The sequence below is a fragment of the Budorcas taxicolor genome, chromosome X (assembly GCF_023091745.1).
Source record: "Budorcas taxicolor isolate Tak-1 chromosome X, Takin1.1, whole genome shotgun sequence".
Classification (NCBI taxonomy): Eukaryota; Metazoa; Chordata; class Mammalia; order Artiodactyla; family Bovidae; genus Budorcas; species Budorcas taxicolor.
This window is the reverse complement of record NC_068935.1, coordinates 29,019,702-29,044,536: the sequence shown is the minus strand read 5'-3', so window position 1 is coordinate 29,044,536 and position 24,835 is coordinate 29,019,702. Positions and strand designations below refer to the sequence as shown.

Genomic DNA, 24,835 nt, shown 5'->3' with positions numbered 1-24,835 from the left:
CAGCATCGGACCTTGCTTCTATCACCAGTCACATCCACAACTGGGTATTGTTTTTGCTTTGGCTCCATCCCTTCATTCTTTCTGGAGTTATCTGTCCACTGATCTCCAGTAGCATATTGGGCACCCACCAACCTGGGAAGTTCCTTTTCCAGTGTCCTGTCTTTTTGCCTTTTCATACTGTTCATGGGGTTCTCAAGACAAGAATACTGAAGTGGGTTGCCATTCCCTTCTCCAGTGGACCACATTCTGTCAGACCTCTCCACCATGACCTGCCCATCTTAGGTGGCCCCACATGGCATGGCTTAGTTTTATTGAGTTAGACAAGGCTGTGGTCCGTGTGATCAGATTGGCTAGTTTTCTGTGATTATGGTTTCAGTGTGTCTGCCCTCTGATGCCATCTCACAACACCTACTGTCTTACTTGGGTTTCTCTTACCTTGGATGTGGGGTATCTCTTCACAGCTGCTCCAGCAAAGCACAGCTGCTGTTCCTTACCTTGGATGTAAGACCTTGCTCCTTACCTCTCCCATGTCCTCGTCCAAGACTACTAGTAGTACAGTCTATAATGGGAAATTTTTTAATAGGTTCTTAAAAGGGAGAGACTCACTTTTATTCTTTCTTTATTATTTTCCCTAACTGTGCTGTGCTGTGCTTAGTCGCTCAGTCGTGTCTGACTCTTTGCAACCCCATGGACTGTAGCCCTCCAGGCTCCTCTTTCCACAGGTATTCTCCAGGCAAGAATACTGGAGTCGGTTGCCATGCCTTCCTCCAGGGGATTTCCCCAACCCAAGAATCAAACCCACATCTGCATTGCAGGCAGATTCTTTACCTTCTGAGCCACCAGGGAATGTCAGACATACAGAAAAGTTGAAAGAACACAACAGTGAATAGAACCTACTCACCTGGATTAAATGACTCAAAGTTTAGTCATATTTGCTTTATCTACTTACATATATATATACACATATGCATACCTACCCACCCACCCCCCCCCACACACACGTTTTTTGCTAAATTATTTGAAAGGAAGTTGCAGACGTCATAGTACTCCCCTAAGTACTTCGTTATGTGTATCCTAATAATAAGGACATTCTCCCTCATAATGACAGTAAAAGCTCCAATATTTTGGCCACCTGATGTGAAGAACTGACTCATTAGAAAGGCCCTGATGCTGGGAAAGATTGAAGGCAGGAAGAGAAGGGGACATCAGAGGATGAGATGGTTGGATAGCATCACTGACTCAATGGACATGAGTTTGAGCAGCTCTGGGAGATGGTGAAGGACAGGGAAGCCTGACGTGCTATGGTACATGGGGTCGCAAAGAGTTGGACATGACTGAGTGACTGAACAACAACAACAAATTGTCACAACTCAGAAAATTTATAAGTCCCTAATACCTAACACCCAGTCCATATTCAGTTTTCTTATAAAATGTTTCCTTGCATTTCCCCTATATTTTCTGTATGCTGGAGGTTAGATCTGTTGGCTTGATTAGATGCATGTGAAATGTTTTTGGTAAGAGAGCTTCATAGGTGACCCTGTATGTCATATTGCACCACAGCAAGAGGCACATAATGTTAGGTTGCCCCCAAATTAGTGATGCCAAGTTTGTTCACTTGTTAAGATACTGTCCACCACCTCTTACCATAATAAAAGATAAGTCTTTCCCCCTTTGCAATTAACAGGTAATGTCTATGGTAATATATCTAACAACAACATGTATATATTCTGTTACTTAATAACCTTTAATCAGTGGCATCCATCAGTGATACTTGAGGTTTGCTTTTTGATAAAAAGGCTCTTTGAGGTACCCTATCTTGATTAGTCTAATTTAAAACCAGAAAATGGAACTAACTAGAACTCTTTCACAAACTAATGCTAGGAGAAAGACAAAGACAGAGCAATAAATAGAATTGGAGATTTTGTCAGGGGAACATAACTACTTAATTTTTATTTAAAATAATCTTTTAATTGTAATAAAATATATACAACACAATTTTACATAGTTGTACAACCAGTCTCCAGAATTCTTTTCATCCTGCAAAACTGGGACTCTGTACCCATTATACAGCAGCGTGCCATTTCCTCCTCCCCCAGCCCCTGGCCACCAACCTTTTATTATCTCCTTATGAATTTGATGGTTCTGGGTACCTTGTGTAAATGGAATCATACAGTATTTGTCTTTTTATTACTGGTTTATTTCATTTAGCATAATGTCCTCAAGGTTCAACCATGTTGTCACATGGGTCAGAATTCCTTTTTTAAAGCTGAACAATATTATATACATACACTGCATTTTGTTAATCCATTCATCCATTGATGAACATTTAGTTTGTTTCTGTATTTTGGCTGTGAACATGGATGTGCAGATGCCTTTTCAAGACTGGTTTCAATTCTTTGTGTGTATACCCAGAAGTGGGACTGCTGGATTATATGATAATTCTGTTTAATTTTTTGAGGATTTGAAAATGGCTACTTTTACAATCCAGGCTATTTACATCATCCAGACATGTAAGGTAAAGAAGTGAAATACATTGTGTTATGTATTCTTTTGACTTTCCAGGTGGTGCTAATGGTAAAAAACCTACCTGCCAGCGTAAGAGACATGGGTTCGCTTCCTGGGTCGGGAAGATCCCCTGGAGGAGGAAATGGCAACCCTCTCCAGTATTCTTGCCTGGAGAATCCAATGGACAGAGGAGCCTAGCCGGCTACAGTCCAGGGGTCACAAAGTGTCAGACATGACCGAGCAACTTAGCACATTCTTTTGACACAGACACGTATTATTTACATATTAAAATACAGGAATATTTTTTTCATTTCAACAGGGAAATGTGTTTGTGTTTTTCTTCAAACACAGGGCCCTTTTCGTCTGTATTTTATTTTCTTGCTTTGATTGTAATAACATGGGTACTGGAAACATTTCTTTTTCACTGGAAGCATTTCCCTTTCTTCCTAACTCCATTGTGAGAAATAACAGCAGGAGCACAGTAAAAAAGTGACTGGCGCTTAAGTCAGGGTCGGAGAGACAGTAGAGTGGTGACCTGGAGAGCACTTGCCCTGTTCATTGCTGCCATGCACCGTGGGAGTCCATGGCGCTTTCAAGAGAGGCTGAAAATCTGCATTCCTGTGTGAAGTATCCATTCCTGTGGTAGTTTTTTTTTTTTTTTTAAATGTTAACAGCTAATTCAGCCTTCTAGGAAATACTGTGTAGGCCACACAAAACATGTCTGTGACCAAAATTCACCCTGTGGAGCCATACTGTTCACCAAACTAGTCTTCTTGGGCTACCTTCTAACAGAGTTGAGCAAGTGGAAGGGTCAAAGAGGAAGGTACTGCTGGGCAAACCAGCCAGACCAGCTGAATCAAGCATCGGATGATAGCACAGCTCCATCACGTCCACATTATGAATTGCGTTTGGGAATTTAGAGAGGATTGAACTCTAATTTTAACAGGTATCCCAGAAAGCAGTTATTCTTCCTGGTATATTATTTTCAGTTTTTTTTTATCAAATTATTTTAAATTTTATTTTTTGGCCACGTCACACAGCATGTGGGGATCTTAGCTCCCCAACCAGGGATCAAACTCATGCCCCCTAGATTGGAAGCATGGAGTCATAACCACTGGACCACCAGGGAAGTCCCTCAGTTTTTTAAATGATATTTAAACACAGTTATAAAAGTAAAATATTCCTTGTAAAAATTTTTACATAAATTTGTCATTTGTGTATATACCTCTCCTCCTAAAGTTAGAATGCTCAGTCACTTCAGTCGTGTCTGATGCTTTGCGACCCCATGGATTATAGCCCACCAGGCTCCTCTGTCCATGAGATTTCTCAGCCAAGAATACTGGAATGGGTTGCCATTTGCTACTCCAGGGGATCTTCTGACCCAGGAATCAAACCTGCGTCTCCCATGTCTCCTACATTGGCAGGTGGATTCTTTACTCACTGAGCCACCTGGGAAACCCAGTTAGAATAATTCTATCTCTTCCCTTCTTTAGCATTATAAGCATTTTCTTGTGTTATTCTTATTCTTCAAAAACATGACTTTTTAATGCTCTAGCAACCCTGTGTTGTAATGTAAGCTGTGATAGGAATAGTGTGCTTGTGACTGAAAAGCTGGTAGTGTTACTGCAGGAGGACTTGTAAGGAAGTGCAATTTGCCTTGGCCTTCTCCCTGGCTATGGCATACCTTTTGTGTGATCCTAGTGTATCCTTTCTGCACATCCTAAATTCTGTGAATTAAACTTGAAAGCTCTCCTCTCCCTACTGACTTTTGCTTCATGCTTTTATTTATTTATTTATTTATTTATTTATTTATTTATTCTTGGCTCTGCTGGGTCTTTGTTGCTGTGCATGGACTTTCTCTAGTTGTGGCAAGTGGAAGCTACTCTTTGTTGCAGTGTGTGGGCTTTTCATTGTGGTGGGTTCTCCTGTTGTGGAGCATGGACTCTAGGGCAGGCTCAATAGTTGTTGTTCCAAGGCTTAGTTACTGCTGGCCATGTGGAATGCTCCCGGGCCAGGGATTGAACCCGTTTCCCCTGCATTGGCAGGTGGTTTCCCAACCACTGGACCACCAGGGAAGCCCAACATCTTTATTGAGATAATTCACATACCATAAAATTTGCCATCTTAAAGTATATATTTTAATGTTTTTTGGATATCCACAGACTTGTACAGCCATCACCACTGTCTAAGTTTAGAACATCTCATCACCAGAGAAAAAACCCTATACCCATTCACAGTCACTTCTCACAACCTCCAACCCTCCCAGACCTAGGCAACCACTAATCTGCTTTCTGTCTCTATAGATTTCCCAATTCTGGCATTTCATGTAAATGTAATTATACAACATATGGCATTTATGACTGGGTTCTTTAGTTTAGCATACTATTCTAAAAGTTTCATCTGTGTTTTAGCATTTATCAGTACTTCATTTCTGTTTATGGCTGAATAATAATTGTATGTACATACCACATTTTGTTTATCCTTTCATCAATTAATAAGTATTTATTTGTACTTTTGGGCTATTATGAATAATGATGTTATGAACATTTATGTACAAGTTTTTGCATAAATACATGTTTAATTCTCCTGGATATATCTGGATGCGAAATTGATTGGTCATATAGTAATTCTGTGTTTAACTTTTTCAGGAATCACCAAAGTGTTTATCACAGTGGCTGCTCTATATGGTATTCCCACCAGCAGTATATAATTGTATATCTTCTTTGGGGAAATGTCTATTTAGGTCTTTTGCACATTTTAAAAATTGGGTTGTTTGTCTTTTTATTGTTGAGTTGTAACAGTTCTTTATATATTTTGGCTACTAGGCCATATCAGTTCAGTTCAGTCGCTCAGTCGTGTCCGACTCTTTGCGACCCCATGAATCGCAGCACACCGGGCCTCCCTGTCCATCACCATCTCCCGGAGTTCACTCAGACTCATGTCCATCGAGTCCGTGATGCCATCCAGCCATCTCATCCTGGGTCGTCCCCTTCTCCTCCTGCCCCTAATCCCTCCCAGCATCAGAGTCTTTTCCAGTGAGTCAACTGTTCGCGTTGAGGTGGCCAAAGTACTGGAGTTTCAGCTTTAGCATTATTTCTTCCAAAAAAATCCCAGGGGTGATCTCCTTCAGAATGGACTGGTTGGATCTCCTTGCAGTCCAAGGGACTCTCAAGAGTCTTCTCCAACACCACAGTTCAAACGCATCAATTCTTCGGCGCTCAGCTTTCTTCACAGTCCAACTCTCACATCCATATATGACCACAGGAAAAACCATAGCCTTGACTAGACGGACCTATGTGGGCAAAGTAATGTCTCTGCTTTTGAATATACTATCTAGGTTGATCATAACTTTTCTTCCAAGGAGTAAGTGTCTTTTAATTTCATGGCTGCAGTCACCTTCTGCAGTGATTTTGGAGCCCCCAAAAATAAAGTCTGACACTGTTTCTACTGTTTCCCCATCTATTTCCCATGAAGTGATGGGACCGGATGCCGTGATTTTTGTTTTCTGAATGTTGAGCTTCAAGCCAACTTTTTCACTCTCCACTTTCACTTTCATCAAGAGGCTTTTTAGATCCTCTTCACTTTCTGCCATAAGGGTGGTGTCATCTGCATATCTGAGGTTATTGATATTTCTCCCGGCAATCTTGATTCCAGCTTGTGTTTCTTCCAGTCCAGCGTTTTTCATGATGTACTCTGCATATAAATTAAATAAGCAGGGTGACAATATACAGCCTTGACGTACTCCTTTTCCTATTTGGAACCAGTCTGTTGTTCCATGTCCAGTTCTAACTGTTGCTTCCTGACCTACATACAGATTTCTCAAGAGGCAGGTTAGGTGGTCTGGTAGTCCCATCTCTTTCAGAATTTTCCACAGTTTATTGTGATCCACACAGTCAAAGGCTTTGGCATAGTCAATAAAGCAGAAATAGATGTTTTTCTGGAACTCTCTTGCTTTTTCCATGATCCAGAGGATGTTGGCAATTTGATCTCTGGTTCCTCTGCCTCTTCTAAAATCAGCTTGAACATCAGGGAGTTCACGGTTCATGCTTTGTACTAGTCCAGATATACGACTTGCAAATATTTTCTACCATTGTGTGGGTTGTCATTTTACTAATCACAAGAATGTTTAATTATGATGAAGTCCATTTATCTATTTTTCTTTCATTGTTTGTGCTTTAGATGTCATATCAATGATTTTATTTTTAGTACAGTAAGTGAATTGGGAATTTATAAGTGTTTCAGTATATGCAGTTGATGTGAAATAGTTATCTTATGCTTCAGACTTGGATTTTTTTCTGCCATTTTAAAATTCCTGACCTATTTTGTTCACCCTTTGACTCAACTCACTACCAGTGTATTTCCCCAGTGTCTCATGTCACTTATGTTTTGTAGGGTGTTGTCCCAACTGCTCAGCGGGCTGCCATCGTCGTGGGAGTAGAGCTACCAGTCTATGATATTACGAAGAAGCACTTGATATTGTCAGGGCTGATGGGAGACACAATCTTAGCTCACTTTGTGTAAGTCTGATAGGTTGTGTTCATTCCATATTGTCAGTACTTCAAGCACAAAAAGCATCTTTCACTGAAGCCCTCATTTAGAATTGATAATGAGTACATATGGCCTAAATACCTTTTTCTCTCTCATCACCAGAACTTCAAGCCTTCTGATAAATGTACAGAGATTCCAGATGCAATAGGCACTTTCGTACTTGGGAGCAGTGTCTAATTCCAGATGTCTGCAGTATTTGCATTTGTTCATATACAGACTCTATACCTAATAAACTCATCCATTATTTGCTTTGATTAATTTTGGGTCAGAAAGCAAATTTTCTCAGTGATAAGCAGAATAAAAGGGTGAAATTTTATAGGGCTTGTGAAGCAAGACCACAGTTTTGGACTGAAATGTTGCTCATTTCATCTTACATTTTCTTCATCTTGCAACTTTTATGATATTTTACTACTCAAATTCCTTTTGCATATGATGTTGTGACTTGAAAATTTTACATAACTAACAGATGATGCATAATACTTCCTGCTTGGGAAACTTGCTAGACTTACAAGCTCTTTAAAAAAAAAAAAGGCTATCTGAATTTTGGATTGAAAAGTGAAGGGGACAGCTTTTGACTAATGTCTCTTTAGTAAATATTTCCTTTCTCTTTAGATTGTAATAAAAGAGCAAGTGCCAGGTTTTATGTGATGTCTGACTCATTGTACATTTATGTTTGACCTAATTTCTGTTTACGTGGGCAGGGGTGGAAATGGAGCAGCCTGTCTTCTTACAGTTTTTATCTTTAGTTCCAGCTTTACATGTGGCTTGGCTGGGGCTCTGGCTTCCAATCCAGTTGATGTGGTACGAACTCGCATGATGAACCAGAGGGCAATTGTGGGACACGTGGACCTCTATAAGGGCACTTTGGATGGCATTTTAAAGGTACGCACATAGTAAACTTGGATTGTATTTTTGACTTTCTTTGATGTCTCAGACTTGCAGTCCTTATTCTTAGTTGCTGCTCTGAAGATGGAAGAATCATTATATCTATTTTTAGTAGCCTCTCAGAGTAGTTCCCAGGTAGGAAAACTGTCTCCTTGGTAATCTGCTGATGCTTAGTGGTCCTTGATATTATTATTCCAGTTTGAATGCTTAAGACTGCAGGATACCTTATCAATAGCACCATGTAGAATTACTGATGAAAAGGACCTGACATATTCCACATTTGCCCACTTCAGACAAGGCAGAGATGCTGTAATAGAAAATCTGATACTCGATTCTAGTTCAGTATTGTACTATTGTTCCCAGTTTGGCTTTGAAAGTTTTTGCTGTGTTATATTTGTAGGAAGCTGAGAATCATACAGGTATTATGCATTATATAACCACTAGTAATAATACTTCTAAAAAGGCAAATTTGGAGCTAAAATATGATACTATCGTATGGTTTCTCTGCTGTTATCAGTTAACTATTATCTATCAGATACCATTTTATTTTATTAATATTTTATTTTTTAATTAATCAGTTATTGGTTGTGCTGGGACTCCATCCTCCTGGATCAGGGATCAGACCCATGTCCCCTGTATTGGCAGGTGGATTCTTATTCACTACCACCAGGGAAGTCCCCTCAGACCATTTTAGTAGAAACAGAGAAATTACAGTGTACTGCAGGTATACAAACAGATAATCAACACATCTTGTTAAGTGATAAACTCAGGGCTCTATGGGAGGAAATTTTAGTCCAGTTTGGAAATTTGGGATAGGTTTCCTATAGATGGAAGAATACTGAATATAATAATTCACATCTGTTGAATGCTTTACTATGTATCAGATTGTTCTAACGAGACTTACATGTATTCATTCATTTAATCTTCACAATTACAGCACACTGAAGCACTAAGAGGTTAACTAACCTGCCCAAGGTTTCACAGCTAGTAGGTGGGAGAGCTGGGATTTCAACTCAGACCATTGGTTTCAAACCAACATTTTTAACTACACTGTAGTGCCTTCCCTATGTTGGTGGCTGAGGGTTAGTTAAATTATAAAGGATATTAAATGCTATGTTGAGATGCTTGGGCTTATTTTTTTAGCTGATGAGGAGCTGTTGAAAGATTTAATCAGGTCAGATTTATGTTTTAAATAGATCATACTGGCTTTGTGGAGAGTGGATCTAAGACAGTGGTTCTCAATCTTAAGTGCACATTGGAATCACCTGGGGAATGTTCTCAGCTTCTGTGCTCACCTTAGACCACTGAAATCAGAATAGATGTCCCCACCCTCTGGGGTCTAGTGCCTGATAATCTTAAATGGAGCTGATGTAATAGTAATGGAAATAAAGTGCACAACAAATGTAATACACTTGAATTACCTCAAAACCATCTTGTTCTCCCAGTCTATGGGAAAATTGTCTTCTACAAAACTGATCTCTGGTGCCAAAAAGGATGGTGACCACTGCTCAGAATGTCTGGAGTAGGAGCCAGGTTGTCAGGATTTTCAAAACTCCTCAGGTGATTGCAATGTTCACCCAAGGTTGAAAACCATAAAACCAAGGGAATAAGCCTGAAAACTTTAACATGTATCTGTACCACCTGGAGGGCTTGTTAAAATGCAGATGGCTAGGCCCCATCACCAGACTGTGATTCAGTAAGTTTGGTGTAGGACCTGAGAATTTGCATTTCTAACCACTTCCCAGGCAATACTGATGCTGCTAGTTTGGGACCACACTTAGAGAACTGCTGATCTAGGGATAGGGAAACTTAGTGGAAGGCTCTTAGAGTGGCCTGAGCAAGAGGTGATGAGAGGCTGAACATGGCATGAATAGTAGGGATAGAGCTGAGAATAATTTAATTGATAAAGTCAACAGGATTTGGTTGACCTGGTGTGGAGAGGTGGGAGAGAGAGAAGGTGTCAGAGATAACTTCCCAGTTTTTGGTTTTGGTGACCATGTGGTGACTTTTATTGACAGAGACATTACAGGAAAAGGAACAGGTTTTGTGGGAGACATCACAGTTCTGAGATACTTAGTTTGAAATGCGGGAGGAATACCCAGTGAGTATATTTGGATATCCTAGTCTTAACTTGGAGGTTCAGGGGTGGAGGTCAGAACTTGAGGAAACAGTAGTATACAGGGGTTACATAACTGTGGAGGGGAGGCCAAGGAGAGCAGGAAGAAGCATTCACAAGTTTGTTGCTTTCATCACACACTGGAGTATTGTAAAGCTCCTGCCATTACTAGAGATTCACAGAAGCAATGATTCTCATACTCTGAAGAGTAGAATTTTGCAAAATCCCTCCTTTCTATTTCTAACATGCTCACTCTTCCACTTGACAATCACTGGTATAGAGAGAGAAGAGTAGGGCCAAAGAAAGAACTCCCAATTTTTAAGGGCTTGACAGATGAGGAACTCAGGAAAGACACCAAAAGATAACAGTTCAAAGATATGAAGGAACTTACAAGAGATACTATTGTCATAGAAGCCAAAGGAGAAATGAGTTTCAAGAATGGATGAGAAGTTATTTAATACTAAATAACTGGGATAGAGAGATCCAATATAAGGGCTGCAAAGTCTGTTGGGTTTAATGTTTTCTAGAGGAGGTTTGCTGGATTGGTATTTGCAAAAGCCAGATTGCTGTCCACTGGAGAGTGTGTTTAATCCTTCATTCATTTTTGCAAAGTTGTTCAAGTGTCTTTTGTGCTAGGTACTGTTCTAGGTTGGTGAACAAAAAAGTCCCGGCCTTCGTGACATTTTAATTCTAATAGGAAGAGACAGATAAACACATAGGAAGTGAGGATAAGTAGACAAGTGTAAAATACTCTTTCAAGAAGGTTGGCTAAGAGGAGATAGAGGTTACAGTAATATAGTAATAGTTAGCATTTATTGAATGCTTATTATGTACCACACACTAGAGTATATGCTTTAACTATCAGCAACCATGTAGAGTAGATAATATCTTTGCCATTTTATAAATGAGAGAACTTAGGTTCAGAGTAGCTAAGTATTTACCCAAGATTATATACCTAGTCGGAGAAGGCGATGGCACCCCACTCCAGTACTCTTGCCTGGAAAATCCCATGGACAGAGGAGCCTGGTGGGCTGCAGTCCATGGGGTCACGAAGAGTAGGACACGACTGAGCGACTTCACTTTCACTTTTCACTTTCATGCATTGGAGAGGGAAATGGCAACCCACTCCAGTGTTCTTGCCTGGAGAATCCCAGTGATGGGGGAGCCTGTTGGGCTGCCGTCTGTGGGGTCGCACAGAGTTGGACATGACTGAAGCGACTTAGCAGCAGCAGCAGCATATACCTAGTAAGTAGCAGATCTGGGATTTAAATCAGAGTTCATCTGGTTCCAAAGTTTATATTCGTAACTACTATGCCATATGGTATCGTCAAACATATTTTCGTGTTGACAGTAACCTTTATGTACTTATATTTACCAGCCATTCATTTATTTGCTAGTAAAACAACTTTGCTCTATATTGTCATCATCCTTTATTATTTTATCTGTAAGAGTACACTTGGGTGAATGGAATGATGCATTCCTCTTTGATTTAGAAATGAGCAGCTGTACATCTCATCCTCTTAACCTCTATCTGCAAACACTTGAATTGCTTCTCATTGACACAAAGCTCATATTATTAGATCCCTCTTTACTTCTTACAGTCTTATCTTTGCTACCTTTATTCTATATTCCAGACAGACTGAACAGGTTCTAGTACTAGACTTTGTTTCATTGCCAAGTTTTCACCCATGCCATGTACTTAGTTAGATGGCTAGCTCCTACTCATTCTTCAGATTGCATTATTTTTTAATATTTTTTAGCATGTGTGAGAATTCTCTTCTTTTTATTTTTTTAAAAACATTTTTCAAATGGGATCTAATTAAAATTAAAAGCTTCTGCACAACAAAGGAAACTATAAGCAAGGTGAAAAGACAGCCTTCTGAATGGGAGAAAATAATAGCAAATGAAGCAACTGACAAACAACTAATCTCAAAAATATACAAGCAAATTATGCAGCTCGATTCCAGAAAAATAAACGACCCAATCAAAAAATGGGCCAAAGAACTAAATAGACATTTCTCCAAAGAAGACATACGGATGGCTAACAAACACATGAAAAGATGCTCAACATCACTCATTATGAGAGAAATGCAAATCAAAACCACAATGAGGTACCACTTCACACCAGTCAGAATGGCTGCGATCCAAAAATCTGCAAGCAATAAATGCTGGAGAGGGTGTGGAGAAAAGGGAACCCTCCTACACTGTTGGTGGGAATGCAAACTAGTACAGCCACTTTGGAGAACAGTGTGGAGATTCCTTAAAAAATTGCAACTGAGGAAACCAGAATTGAAAGAGACACATGTACCCCAATGTTCATCGCAGCACTGTTTATAATAGCCAGGACATGGAAACAACCTAGATGTCCATCAGCAGATGAATGGATAAGAAAGCTGTAGTACATATACACAATGGAGTATTACTCAGCCGTTAAAAAGAATACATTTGAATCAGTTCTGATGAGATGGATGAAACTAGAGCCGATTATACAGAGTGAAGTAAGCCAGAAAGAAAAACACCAATACAGTATACTAACACATATATATGGAATTTAGAAAGATGGCAATGACGACCCTGTATGCAAGACAGCAAAAAAGACACAGATGTGTATAACGGACTTTTGGACTCAGAGGGAGAGGGAGAGGGTGGGATGATTTGGGAGAATGGCATTGAAACATGTATACTATCATGTAAGAATCGAATCGCCAGTCTATGTCCGACGCAGGATACAGCATGCTTGGGGCTGGTGCACGGTGATGACCCAGAGAGATGTTATGGGGAGGGAGGTGGGAGGGGGGTTCATGTTTGGGAACGCATGTACACCCGTGGTGGATTCATGTCAATGTATGGCAAAACCAATACAGTATTGTAAAATAAAATAAAGTAAAAATGAAAAAAAAATTTTTTTGAGCAGTTTTTTTTTGGCTGTGCCACATGGCATGTGGGATCTTTTCTCTCTTTGCTTTGTTTTTTTTTTAAAATTTATTTATTTTTAATTGAAGGATAATACTGTAAAGAAATTATTTTTAAATTTTTAATTGGAGGATAATTGCTTTACAATGTTGTGTTGGTTTCCACCGTAAGATTGCATCATTTTCATAAGTGCCTTCCCTGACCATTAAACTATGTATGTGTGTAGTTATATGTTCTTGTTCTCTCATAGCATTTATTATATTTTGAAAAACATCTTTTTGAGGATCAACTCACTAATTCATAAAATTCATCATTTGTGTGGTTTTTGGTATGTTCCGAGCTATGTGCAACCATCAACCCCACCGTCAATTTTAGAACATTTTCATGACCTCAGAGAGAAATCCTGTGCCTTTTAGCTATTATCCCACTATCCTCCCAGCCCTAAGCAACCACTAATGTACTTTTATTTCTGTAGATTTGCCTATTGTTGGGTATCTTATATAAATGGAATCATACAATATGTGAGGTTTTTGACCAGCTCCTTTCACTTAACATGTTTCAAGGTTCATCCATGCTGTAGTATGTATCAGTCCAGGCAGAGCTCTGGAAGAGATGTGCTTCCAGACCACCACAATAAAGCCACACTGCAATAAAGTGAGCCACATGAACTTTTTGGTTTCCCAGCACATGTACAAATTATTTTTACATCACATAATAGTCTATGAAATGTGCAATAGTGTTGTCTAATAAAACAATGTACATACCTCAAAATGTTAACCATCATCTGAGCCTTCAGCAAGTCATAATCTCTTTACAATAGTAACATCAAAGGTCACGGATCACAGATCACCATAACAAAAGTAATATAATGAAAAAGTTTGAAATATGATGAGAATAGCCAAAAGTGACAGAGAGATACAAAATAGGCAACTGCTGTTGGAAAAATGGTGCTCATAGATTTACTCAACTTAGGGTTGCCACATACTTTCAGTTTGTGAAAAATCCATTATCTGCGAAGTGTAGTAAAGTACAATAAAATAAGATATGTCTGTACTTTGTTCCTTTTAATGGTTGGGTAATATTCTGTTGTATGGCTATATCACATTTATTGACATTTGTTACATTTTATTGTACAATTGACCCTTGAGCAACTCAAATTTGACCTGCACAGGTCCACTTACATGCAGATTTTTTTCAGTAGTAACTACTACAGTACTACATGACCTGTGGTTGGTTGAATTTGTGGTTGCGGAGGGCAGACAAAAAGTTATACCAGGAGTTTTGACTGCACAGAGGGTCGGTGTCCCTGACAACTGTGTTGTTCTAGAGTCAATTGTAGTTGCTTTTAATGTCTGTCTGCCCAGTAGACGTAAGTTCCCTGAAGGCAGAGACATATCTTATTTGTCTCTCTATCCACAGCAAATTACTTATTGAATGAATGTATAACTTCATAAAGTAGCCTCTTGTCTCTGTGTATCTACAGAAGTTCTTGTTTGTTTTTACTCAACTGCCTCAAGCCAAAGAGTGGTGCATCCCAGTTCTAATGTTTGGAAGTTGGTCCCTGTTTTGGAACTCAGCAAGGAATCATTAGGCTCATGAGATTATTAGCGACTGTGTGTGTGTAAAAGTTTGTGTGTTCATTTACTCAACAAATATTTATTCAGATATTTAGTGGAGACTTTACTATGCCAGAGAGTGTTCGGTAGTGGAGTAGAATGGTGAAGAAGACCAACATGGTCCCTGCTCTCTGGCTTTCCTGGAGATTACATTCTAGTTGAGGGAGACAGAGAATAAACACACAGATAATAAACAGTGTAATTTCATAAAGAAGTAAATGCTGTGAAAAAACTAACACAGTGTAATGAAATAGTGACTCTGTGATGGTGGTGGGGAACTACTTCAGCTAGGATGGTGAGGGAAAGGGTGTGAGGGGGTGATATTTATTTGAGCAGGGGTCTGAATGATGAGAAGAGGGTGGTCATGAGAAAATCTGAGAGAAAAGCATTTCAGAAAGAGGGAATGGGTACAAGGGCTCTGAGTTTGGAATGAGCTGGACACTTTCAAGAGTTAAAAACAAGGCTGGTGTGACTGTGTGTGATGAATGAAGGGAAAAGTGGTAGAAAATGAAACTGGAGAGAGGCAGGGCTAAATCATGTAGGATCATGCAGGTCACTGAAGAAAACTTACAATTAGAATCAAATCCACTGGGACGTCATTGGACAGCTTTAAGCAGGAAAGTGACACTACTGATTTATAATTTTAAAAGATGGCTTGGCTTCCTAGGTGGAGATCATAGACCAGTTAGGAGGCTTGTTGTGGTATTCCAGGTGAGAGGTGATGAGATTGGCTTGAATCTCTAAGGTCCCTTGTCTTAGCAGTCTACTACTGCGGGCAGGAATCCCTCAGAAGAAATGGAGTAGCCATCATGGTCAACAAAAGAGTCTGAAATGCAGTACTTGGATGCAATCTCAAAAAAGACAGAATGATCTCTGTTCATCTCCAAGGCAAACCATTCAGTATCACAGTTATCCAAGTCTATGCCCCAACCAGTAATGCTGAAGAAGCTGAAGTTGAACTGTTTTATGAAGACCTACAAGAACTATTAGAACTAACACCCAAAAGATGTCCTTTTCATTATAGGGGACTGGAATGCAAAAGTAGGAAGTCAAGAAACACCTGGAGTAACAGGCAAATTTGGCCTTGGAACGGGGAATGAAGCAGGGCAAAGGCTAATAGAATTTTGCCAAGAAAATGCACTGGTCATAGCAAACACCCTCTTCCAACAACACAAGAGATGACTCTACACATGGACATCACCAGATGGTCAACACCGAAATCAGATTGATTATATTCTTTGCAGCCAACGATGGAAAAGCTCTATACAGTCAACAAAAACAAGACCAGGAGGTGACTGTGGCTCAGATCATGAACTCCTTATTGCCAAATTCAGACTCAAATTGAAGAAAGTAGGGAAAACCGCTAGACTATTCAGGTATGACCTAAATCAAATCCCTTATGATTATATAGTGGAAGTGAGAAATAGATTTAAGGGCCTAGATCTGACAGACAGAGTGCCTGATGAACTATGGACTGAGGCTCATGACATTGTACAGGAGACAGGGATCAAGACCATCTCCATGGAAAAGAAATGCAAAAAAGCAAAATGGCTGTCTGGGGAGGCCTTACAAATAGCTGTGGAAAGAAGAGAGGCAAAAAGCAAAGGAGAAGAGGAAAGATAAGCATCTGAATGCAAAGTTCCAGAGGATAGCAAGAAGAGGTAAGAAAGCCTTCTTCAGCGATCAGTGCAAAGAAATAGAGGAAAAGAACAGAATGGGAAAGACTAGAGATCTCTTTAAGGAAATTAGAGATACCAAGGGAACATTTCATGCAAAGATGGGCTCAATAAAGGACAGAAATGGTATGGACCTAACAGAAGCAGAAGATATTAAGAAGAGGTGGCAAGAATACACGGAAGAACTGTACAAAAAAGATATTCATGACCCAGATAATCACGATGGTGTGATCACTCATCTAGAGCCAGACATCCTGGAATGTGAAGTCAAGTGGGCCTTGGAAAGCATCGCTACGAACAAAGCTAGTGGAGGTGATGGAATTCCAGTTGAGCTGTTTCAAATCCTGAAAGCTGATGCTGTGAAAGTGCTGCACTCAATATGCCAGCAAATTTGGAAAACTCAGCAGTGGCCAAAGGACTAGAAAAGGTCAGTTTTCATTCCAATCCCAAAGAAAGGCAATGCCAAAGAATGCTCAAACTACTGCACAATTGCACTCATCTCACATGCTAGTAAAGTAATGCTCAAAATTCTCCAAGCCAGGCTTCAGCAATACGTGAACTGTGAATTTCCTGATGTTCAAGCTGGTTTTAGGAAAGGCAGAGGAACCAGAGATCAAATTGCCAACATCCTCTGGATCATGGAAAAAGCAAGAGAGTTCCAGAAAAACATCTATTTCTGCTTTATTGACTATGCCAAAGCCTTTGACTGTGTGGATCACGATAAACTGTGGAAAATTCTGAGAGAGATGGTAATACCAGACCACCTGACCTGCCTCTTGAGAAATCTGTATGCAGGTCAGGAAGCAGCAGTTAGAACTGGACATTTAACAACAGACTGGTTCCAAATAGGAAAAGGAGTACATCAAGGCTGTATATAGTCACCCTGCTTATTTAACTTCTATGCAGAGTACATCATGAGAAACGCTGGACTGGAAGAAACACAAGCTTGAATCAAGATTGCCAGGAGAAATATCAATAACCTCAGGTATGCAGATGACACGACCCTTATGGCAGAAAGTGAAGAGGAGCTAAAAAGCCTCTTGATGAAAGTGAAAGTGGAGAGTGAAAAAGTTGGTCTAAAGCTCAACATTCAGAAAACGAAGATCATGGCATCCGGTCCCATCACTTCATGGGAAATAGATGGGGAAACAGTAGAAACAGTGTCAGACTTTATTATTGGGGAGCTCTAAAATCACTGCAGATGGTGATTGCAGGCATGAAATTAAAAGACGCTTACTCCTTGGAAGGAAAGTTATGACCAACCTAGATAGCATATTTAAAAGCAGAGACATTACTTTGCCGACTAAGGTCCGTCTAGTCAAGGCTATGGTTTTTCCTGTGGTCATGTATGGATGTGAGAGTTGGACTGTGAAGAAGGCTGAGCGCCGAAGAATTGATGCGTTTGAACTGTGGTGTTGGAGAAGACTCTTGAGAGTCCCCTGGACTGCAAGGAGATCCAACCAGTCCATTCTGAAGGAGATCACCCCTGGGATTTCTTAGGAGGGAATGATGCTGAAGCTGAAAGTTCAGTACTTTGGCCCCCTCATGTGAAGAGTTGACTCATTGGAAAAGTGTCTGATGCTGGGAGGGATTGGGGGCAGGAGGAGAAGGGGACGACAGAGGATGAGATGGGTGGATGGCATCACTGACTCGATGGACGTGAGTCTGAGTGAACTCCGGGAGTTGGTGATGGACAGGGAGGCCTGGCATGCTGCGATTCATGGGGTCGCAAAGAGTCAGACACGACTGAGCGAGTGAACTGAACTGAACTGATTCTAGGTTATCTGCATCCAGGATTTATTTTGGTTGATTTTCACAATTTTCCAACATCAATTTTGGTCTGATACCTTTAGCATTTGCTGATGATCAGTTGGGACAAGCATATTACCACTATGTTTTCATAAATAGTGCCCTTATGTTACTGTTTGCTTCAAAAATGATTAGTAAGGATATTCATATCAAGTCTTCTTAATCTATAGCATAGGATAAGGGATATTTAGAAGTCTGGATTTTCATTGTTGTTTTATCCAAATATATTCATTTTTTAGTATAGTGGTGGGTTTTACTTTACCAGTGATAGGGCAAAAGTACACTTTTCAATGTAGAAATGATATCTTAAACACAGGAGTTACTTAATATTTATCCATTAAACAGGAACTGTTTCTGTTGACTGAATTTAACACACATCATCAATTTATGACCTTTGGTATGCATTATTCGTCATTTAATTCTAATAACCACTCAGTTGGTATATGTAGGACCTCCATCATATAAAACAGAAAACTTAAATTCAAAATATTTCACGTTGTCCCTCACCTAATCCTCCAGCCATTCCTATAAAGTCAGCCATTACATATGCAGAATTTGTAATGTTGAAACAGACTCAGAAAGGATAGTGACTTGCCCAATTTCCTATTCCCCTACCCTGCTTTAGTTTTCGTATTAGTACTTATCCCACTCCAGTACTCTTGCCTGGAAATCCCATGGATGGAGGAACCTGGTAGGCTGCAGTCCATGGGGTCGCGAAGTCAGACATGACTGAGTGACTTCACTTTCACTTTTCGCTTTCATGCATTGGAGAAGGAAATGGCAACCCACTCCAGTGTTCTTGCCTGGAGAATCTCAGGGACGGGGGAGCCTGGTGGGCTGCCGTCTATGGGGTCGCACAGAGTCGGACACGACTGAAGCGACTTAGCAGTAGCAGCAATATAATATTATTAATTTGTATATTTGTTCATCAGTTCCACTCGAGAATACATTCTATGGGACTTCCCTGGTAGCTCAGTGGTAAAGAATCTGCCTGCAATGAAGGAGACACAGGATACACTAGTTCAATCCCTAGGTCGGGAAGATTCCCTGGAGGAGGGCATGGCAACCCACTCCAATATTCTTGCCTGGAGAATCCCATGGACAGAGGAGCCTGGTGGGCTACAGTCCATAGGGTCACAAGGAGTTGAAGATGACTGAAGCTACTGAGCACACACATGCACGTGTGCATTTTATGAGGGCAGAGAATGTATAAGTTATCTGCTGCTGCTGCTGCTAAGTTGCTTCAGTCGTGTGTGACTCTGTGTGATCCCATAGACGGCAGCCCGCCAGGCTCCCCTATCCCTGGGATTTTCCAGGCAAGAATACTGGAGTGGGTTGCTATTTCCTTCTCCATTGCAAAAAAGTGAAAAGTGAAAGTGAAGCCGCTCAGTCGTGTCCAACTCCTAGCGACCCCATGGACTGCAGCCTACCAGGTTCCTCTGTCCATGGGATTTTCCAGGCAAGAGTACTGGAGTGGGTTGCCATTGCCTTCTCTGTATAAGTTATCTATGGCTGTGTAATAAATGACTCCAAAGCTCAGTGCCTTAATACATCATACATTTATTATCGCATAATTTCTGTAGATTTGGAATTAAGAAGCAGCTTAGCTGAATGATTTCAGTTGTAGGCTCTCTCATGAGGTAATTGTCCAGATGTCAGCTAGGGCTATAATCATCTGAAGGCTTGACTGGTGCTGGGACATCTACTTCAAAGATCACTCATGTTATTGTCAGCAGGAAGGTTCTGTTCCTCTCTGACTGTTGGCCAGAGGCCTTAGTTTCCCCTCACGTGGGCTTCTCTTCATGATATGGCAGCTGGCCTCCTCCAGAGCAAATGATCCAAGAGAGAACAAGGCAAAACCTTCTTAAATGCAAAGTATCTTTTATAGCATAGCATAGCATAGCATTGTTAACTACTGCCATATGCTATTGGTGACACAGACCAATCCTGATATATTGTGGGAGGGACTACACAAGGGTATGAATAACTAGAGATGGTTATCATCGGGGGCCATCTTGAAGGCTGGCTACCACAGCTACTTTCTCTCTTGTTTACGATTATCACTATTATCCCAACACTGAGAAGAGTATCTTGCATATTGTAGGTGCTTAGTAAATATTTGTTGAATGAGTGGGTGGATGGATTTAGAATACCATACTAATTAAAAATGTATGTCGATAGCAAAAAGGACCATTCTTGGATCCTAAGTTGTTGGGGAGGGGCGTGGAAGATGAGTACTATAATAACAGTAATTGTCAGATGTAAAGTGCAAGGAGGATTCACTCTTATTTCTTTGTATCTTTCCCTCAGATGTGGAAACACGAGGGCTTTTTTGCACTCTATAAAGGATTTTGGCCAAACTGGCTTCGACTTGGACCCTGGAACATCATTGTATCCTTTTAGAACGTGAGAATGAAAGCACATGGTTCAAGCTCCCAGGTAATTCGAGGCTATGGGAAGGAAAATTTTGATTATTGGAGCCTTTTAGGCAAATGAGAATCTATTCTAGTGATGACCATTGCAGATGGAACTAAGTACAGAAATGGCTTTCAGTTGGAGTCTAATACAAACTAAAGGGATTAGAAAAGAAATGTCAAAGTTTTTTTTTCCCTCTTTTAAACAAACAACAACAAGCATAGCCAAATGTGGAAGGGGCTAGGAAGGTTTTGAAAGCCCTGCCATGAGGTATCCTCAGGAAGGTCTATGTAGTCCACATTTCCTACCCCCAAGTATAGGACCAGAGTAGCTGGGGAAATAATAAGACAGAAAACACTCATACAACAAAGGAATCCAGAGCCAAGGGGGACTCTTTCCTCCTGGGTAACTTTCCTTCCTTTAGCTGTGTTTGAGTGCCTCCTGTGTGCAGAGCCATGAGTTGGATGGTGTGTGTGGTGGTGTTTGTATCGTGGTGAGCACTGCAGGGTTGAAAAGTCATTCCCTGCCCTTGTGGAGTCTATAGGTTGAGGGAGATGGTGTCTCCGTTCCTCTTCCTGATCATCTAATGTCTGTAACAGTTACTCTAGCACTGAATTTTATGTTGTTGATGTTCTTGGATGTGTGCGCGCATATGTGTGTGTGTGTGTGGCCTTTTTGCCCCTAAAGAATAGAAGTATGTTAGACTTTGAATATGCTTATATTGCTAAATGCCAACAGTCAAAATGGGTGCATGATGGGCACTCAACACATGCTTGATTTGCCAGATGTAGTTTTTAAAAAGACTTTTAAGCAAGTACAACTTAGAATAGTAGAGCCTAAGTATCCCAATAAGAGAATACAGTGTAAAATTTATAACCAGGTTTGACTTTCAGTATCATTCCAGTGATCTTCCGTGACTTACTCTTCAGTTTTTTATTACATACGAGCAGCTCAAGAGGCTTCAAATCTAAGGATGTGAGCCAAACCCTGCCAACCTTTCTACTCTCTTTCCCCTTTTTTCTGTGTTCTAATGCATTTTGATCAAGTTGTAAGTGTTTACTGAACCATTGGTCTCCCAAGGCCCTTCTGGTAGAAGAATGATGGGATGGTTCAAAATTGCTCATGTGTTTGTGTTGCCATGTGAACTGTTCCCTGAGAGGAAGTATTAACATTGAGACTCTGGCCCCAGATTGGTATCTTCTGTGAAGATGGATACTGATGGATGATACTCAAAATGGCCTTCTCTTCAAATGTGGGTTAAAAGTAGTTTGTTAGCCCCAGACTTGGGCTAGAGCAAAAGGCATAGGCCAGGGCAGTTACTGCTATGTATGTTACAGACCTCAGTTCTCATTAAAGTATTTATTGACAGAATCACTCTGGCTTTGTCTTCATTTACTGTTCTCTCATCTGCCCACTCTTTAAGTTATATTCTCCAGAAATTGATAAAGATAAGGTGACTATGAAATTGAGTCTGGACTCTTAAAGCACATTTATGGGAACAGACTAAGTGCGTTGTGCTTTCCCACTGCCATTCATTCTCATAATGCCACTCGCTTGTAAACATCAGACAAGTGGTTCTAACCTAAAGAGTGAATAAGCAAACAAGGGGCTCATTTGGACAGTTTCCACAGATAAAATGCTGAAAGAGGCTTAAAATAGAACCCTGTGTCCAAGGTTCTAATTGCCTTACAGGCAAAAATTTCTGGCTACTTTCTTATACTAGAATAGTATCTACCACATTGTAGGCACTCAAATACTTGTGAAAGGAATAGTTCTTCATCTTTATCCATCCATTTATTTGTTCAGCAAACATTTATTGTATGTTTAGTATGTCCTAGATGCTGGGGGTGTGAAAATATATTAAGACATAATCACTATTTTAGAGGTCACATCCAAGGAGAAACAGACATGTAAATAGATTCTAAGTACAATAGGTACTAAGTACTGTCTGACGAATGAACTAAGTGCTGTAGAAGCACAGAGGAGGGAACAGTCCATTGCCTAGGGGCCGGGCTAAAGGCTTCACAGTAGAGGTGCCATTTGTGCTAAAAAGCGGATGTTACTATGTAGATTAAGGCAGGGAAGGACATTCCAGGCAGGGGAATTGGTGGGGGGGGAGGGGCGGCGGCGGGGGGGATGTTCAGCATGGCTAAAATACAGGGTTCTGGTTTTCAAATACCATGTGAGGCAGAATCTCCTGAAGATCTTGCAAAAAATGTAGATTCTTGTGTCCTATCACCCGAGATTCTAACCTTATTTGGGGAAGAGGTATTTGCTTTTGTCACAGGCATTCGATGGTGGGTGATCCTTAGATTACACTTTGAGAAGCACTTGTAAAGAAATATGGGCTAGAATGAAAGGAAATTATAGTGTGGCCAAAAGGGTCAAATTATGAAGGCTTTCTATATATCCCTAAGAAAGAGTTTGGCTTTTATCCTGGAGGAGGCAGGCAAAGGAAGCTGAAAATAGGGGATAATATAACCAGCTTGTGATTTTTAGGATGATAGCCCTGGTGTGGAGGGTAGCCTGGAAGGAAGCAACCCAAACCAGGTTAGGATCCACTGAGATCTACTCCCCTGTATGTACAAGGTCCAGAAAAGCTAAGAAAATGTGTCCTAAGTCACATAGCCTGATTGTGGCAGGTTTGAGGCTAGCACATAGTTATCAGATTCCTTCTCTGTCTCATTCTACCACCCCACAGTGCCTTCTTATTTGTTAAAGTACTACCTTTTCAAAATAAACTTTAACAGACTATTTTTTTTAGAGAAGTTTTGGGTTAATGGCAAAGTCCTGTGGAAGGGGTGGAGATTTCCTGCATACCTCTTACCCCCACAAGTGTGCAGCTTCCCCCTCGTCAAAATTCCTCAGCAGGGTGATTCATTTGTTAGAGTCAGTGAATCTATATTGGTGCATCATTATTACCTCACATCCATCATTTATATTAGGGTTCACTCTAAGTGTCATACATCCTGTGGGTTTTGACAAATGTATAATGACATGTATCCACCATTATAGTATCATACGGTAGAGAGTCACTGTCCTAAAAATCCTTTCTGCTCTATTCATTCTTCCTTCTCCCCCAAACCCCTAAAATCCACTGATCTTTTTACTGTATCTGTGGTTTTGCTTTTTCCAGAGTGTCATATAGTTGGAATCATACTGTATGTAGCCTTCTTAGATTGGTTTCTTTAACTTAGTAATATATACTTAAGGTTCCTCCATGTTTTTTCATGGGCTTATGGCTCATTTTCTCTTTTTTTCTTTCTGCACATACCACAATGTATCTATCCATTCACCTGTGGAAGGACTCCTGCTTGCTTCTTCCAAGTTTTGGCAATTATGAACAAAGCTGTTATAAATATTCATGTGCAGGCTTTTATGTGGACACAAGTTTTCAGCTCATTTGGTTAAATATCAAGTGAAATTGCTGGATGGTATGGGAAGAGTCTGTTTAGTTTTGTAAGAAACTGCCAAACTATCTTCCAAAGTGGCCATACCATTTTGCATTCCCACCAGCAATAAATGAGAATTCCTATTTCTCCACATCCTTGCCAGCTTTTGGTGTTAGTGTTTTGGATTTTGGTCATTCTTATAGGTGTGTAATGATACCTCATTGTTTATTTTTTATTTTTAATTTGAGTATAATTGCTTTACAACGTTGTGTTAGTTTCTGCCATACAACAGAGTAAATCAGCCATCAGTTCAGTTCAGTCGCTCAGTCATGTCCGACTCTTTGTGACCCCATGGACTATAGCCCACCAGGCTCCTCCGTCCATGGGATTCTCCAGGCACGAATACTGGAATGGGTTGCCATTTCTTTCTCCAGGGGATCTTCCCGACGCAGGGATCAACCCAGGTCTTCGGCATTGCAAGCAGACGCTTTAACCTCTGAGCCACCAGGGAAGCCCTAAGTATATATCAGCCATAAGTATACAAATATCCCTTCCCTTTTGAACCTCCCTCCCCCGATCCCACCTCTCTAGGTCATCATAGAGCACTGAGTGAGTATTACACAGCAACTTCCCACTAGCTATCATTGTTTATTTTTAAGACTACTACACCAGTCAGATACTCTACTCCTTTCCAAATAGATGAACGAAAAAGAAGCCACTTTTTTTCACAGTGGTATAATTTCTTGTACTAGAAAGATAATTTCTTGTAGGGTGTGTATATATTGGAAATTGACTTTCAGCTCAGTTTAAATGTTATTCCTTCAGAGAAACCTTCCATTGATTTCCTCTCCACGAATCTAAATCACTTTCATCATTGTAATTCCTTATACCATGAATTTATAACTATACATTATATTTATGTGATTATTTAATTAATAATATCTATATCTCCCATTAGTC

At 40.3% G+C, this 24,835-nt stretch overlaps 1 protein-coding gene across 1 annotated transcript in view; it reads left to right on the top strand.

Annotated features, from left to right (window-relative positions):
• SLC25A14 (solute carrier family 25 member 14) overlaps nucleotides 1-21,812 on the top strand; it is a 41,732-nt gene extending 19,920 nt beyond the window's left edge. Inside the window, exons 8-11 of the mRNA XM_052663314.1 lie at nucleotides 6,898-7,022; nucleotides 7,800-7,935; nucleotides 20,379-20,459; nucleotides 21,413-21,812. Coding sequence (XP_052519274.1) covers nucleotides 6,898-7,022; nucleotides 7,800-7,935; nucleotides 20,379-20,459; nucleotides 21,413-21,454 — 384 coding nt within the window. The 3' untranslated portion in view covers nucleotides 21,455-21,812. The remainder of the gene's footprint in view (nucleotides 1-6,897; nucleotides 7,023-7,799; nucleotides 7,936-20,378; nucleotides 20,460-21,412) is intronic.
• Nucleotides 21,813-24,835: the final 3,023 nt, after the last annotated feature.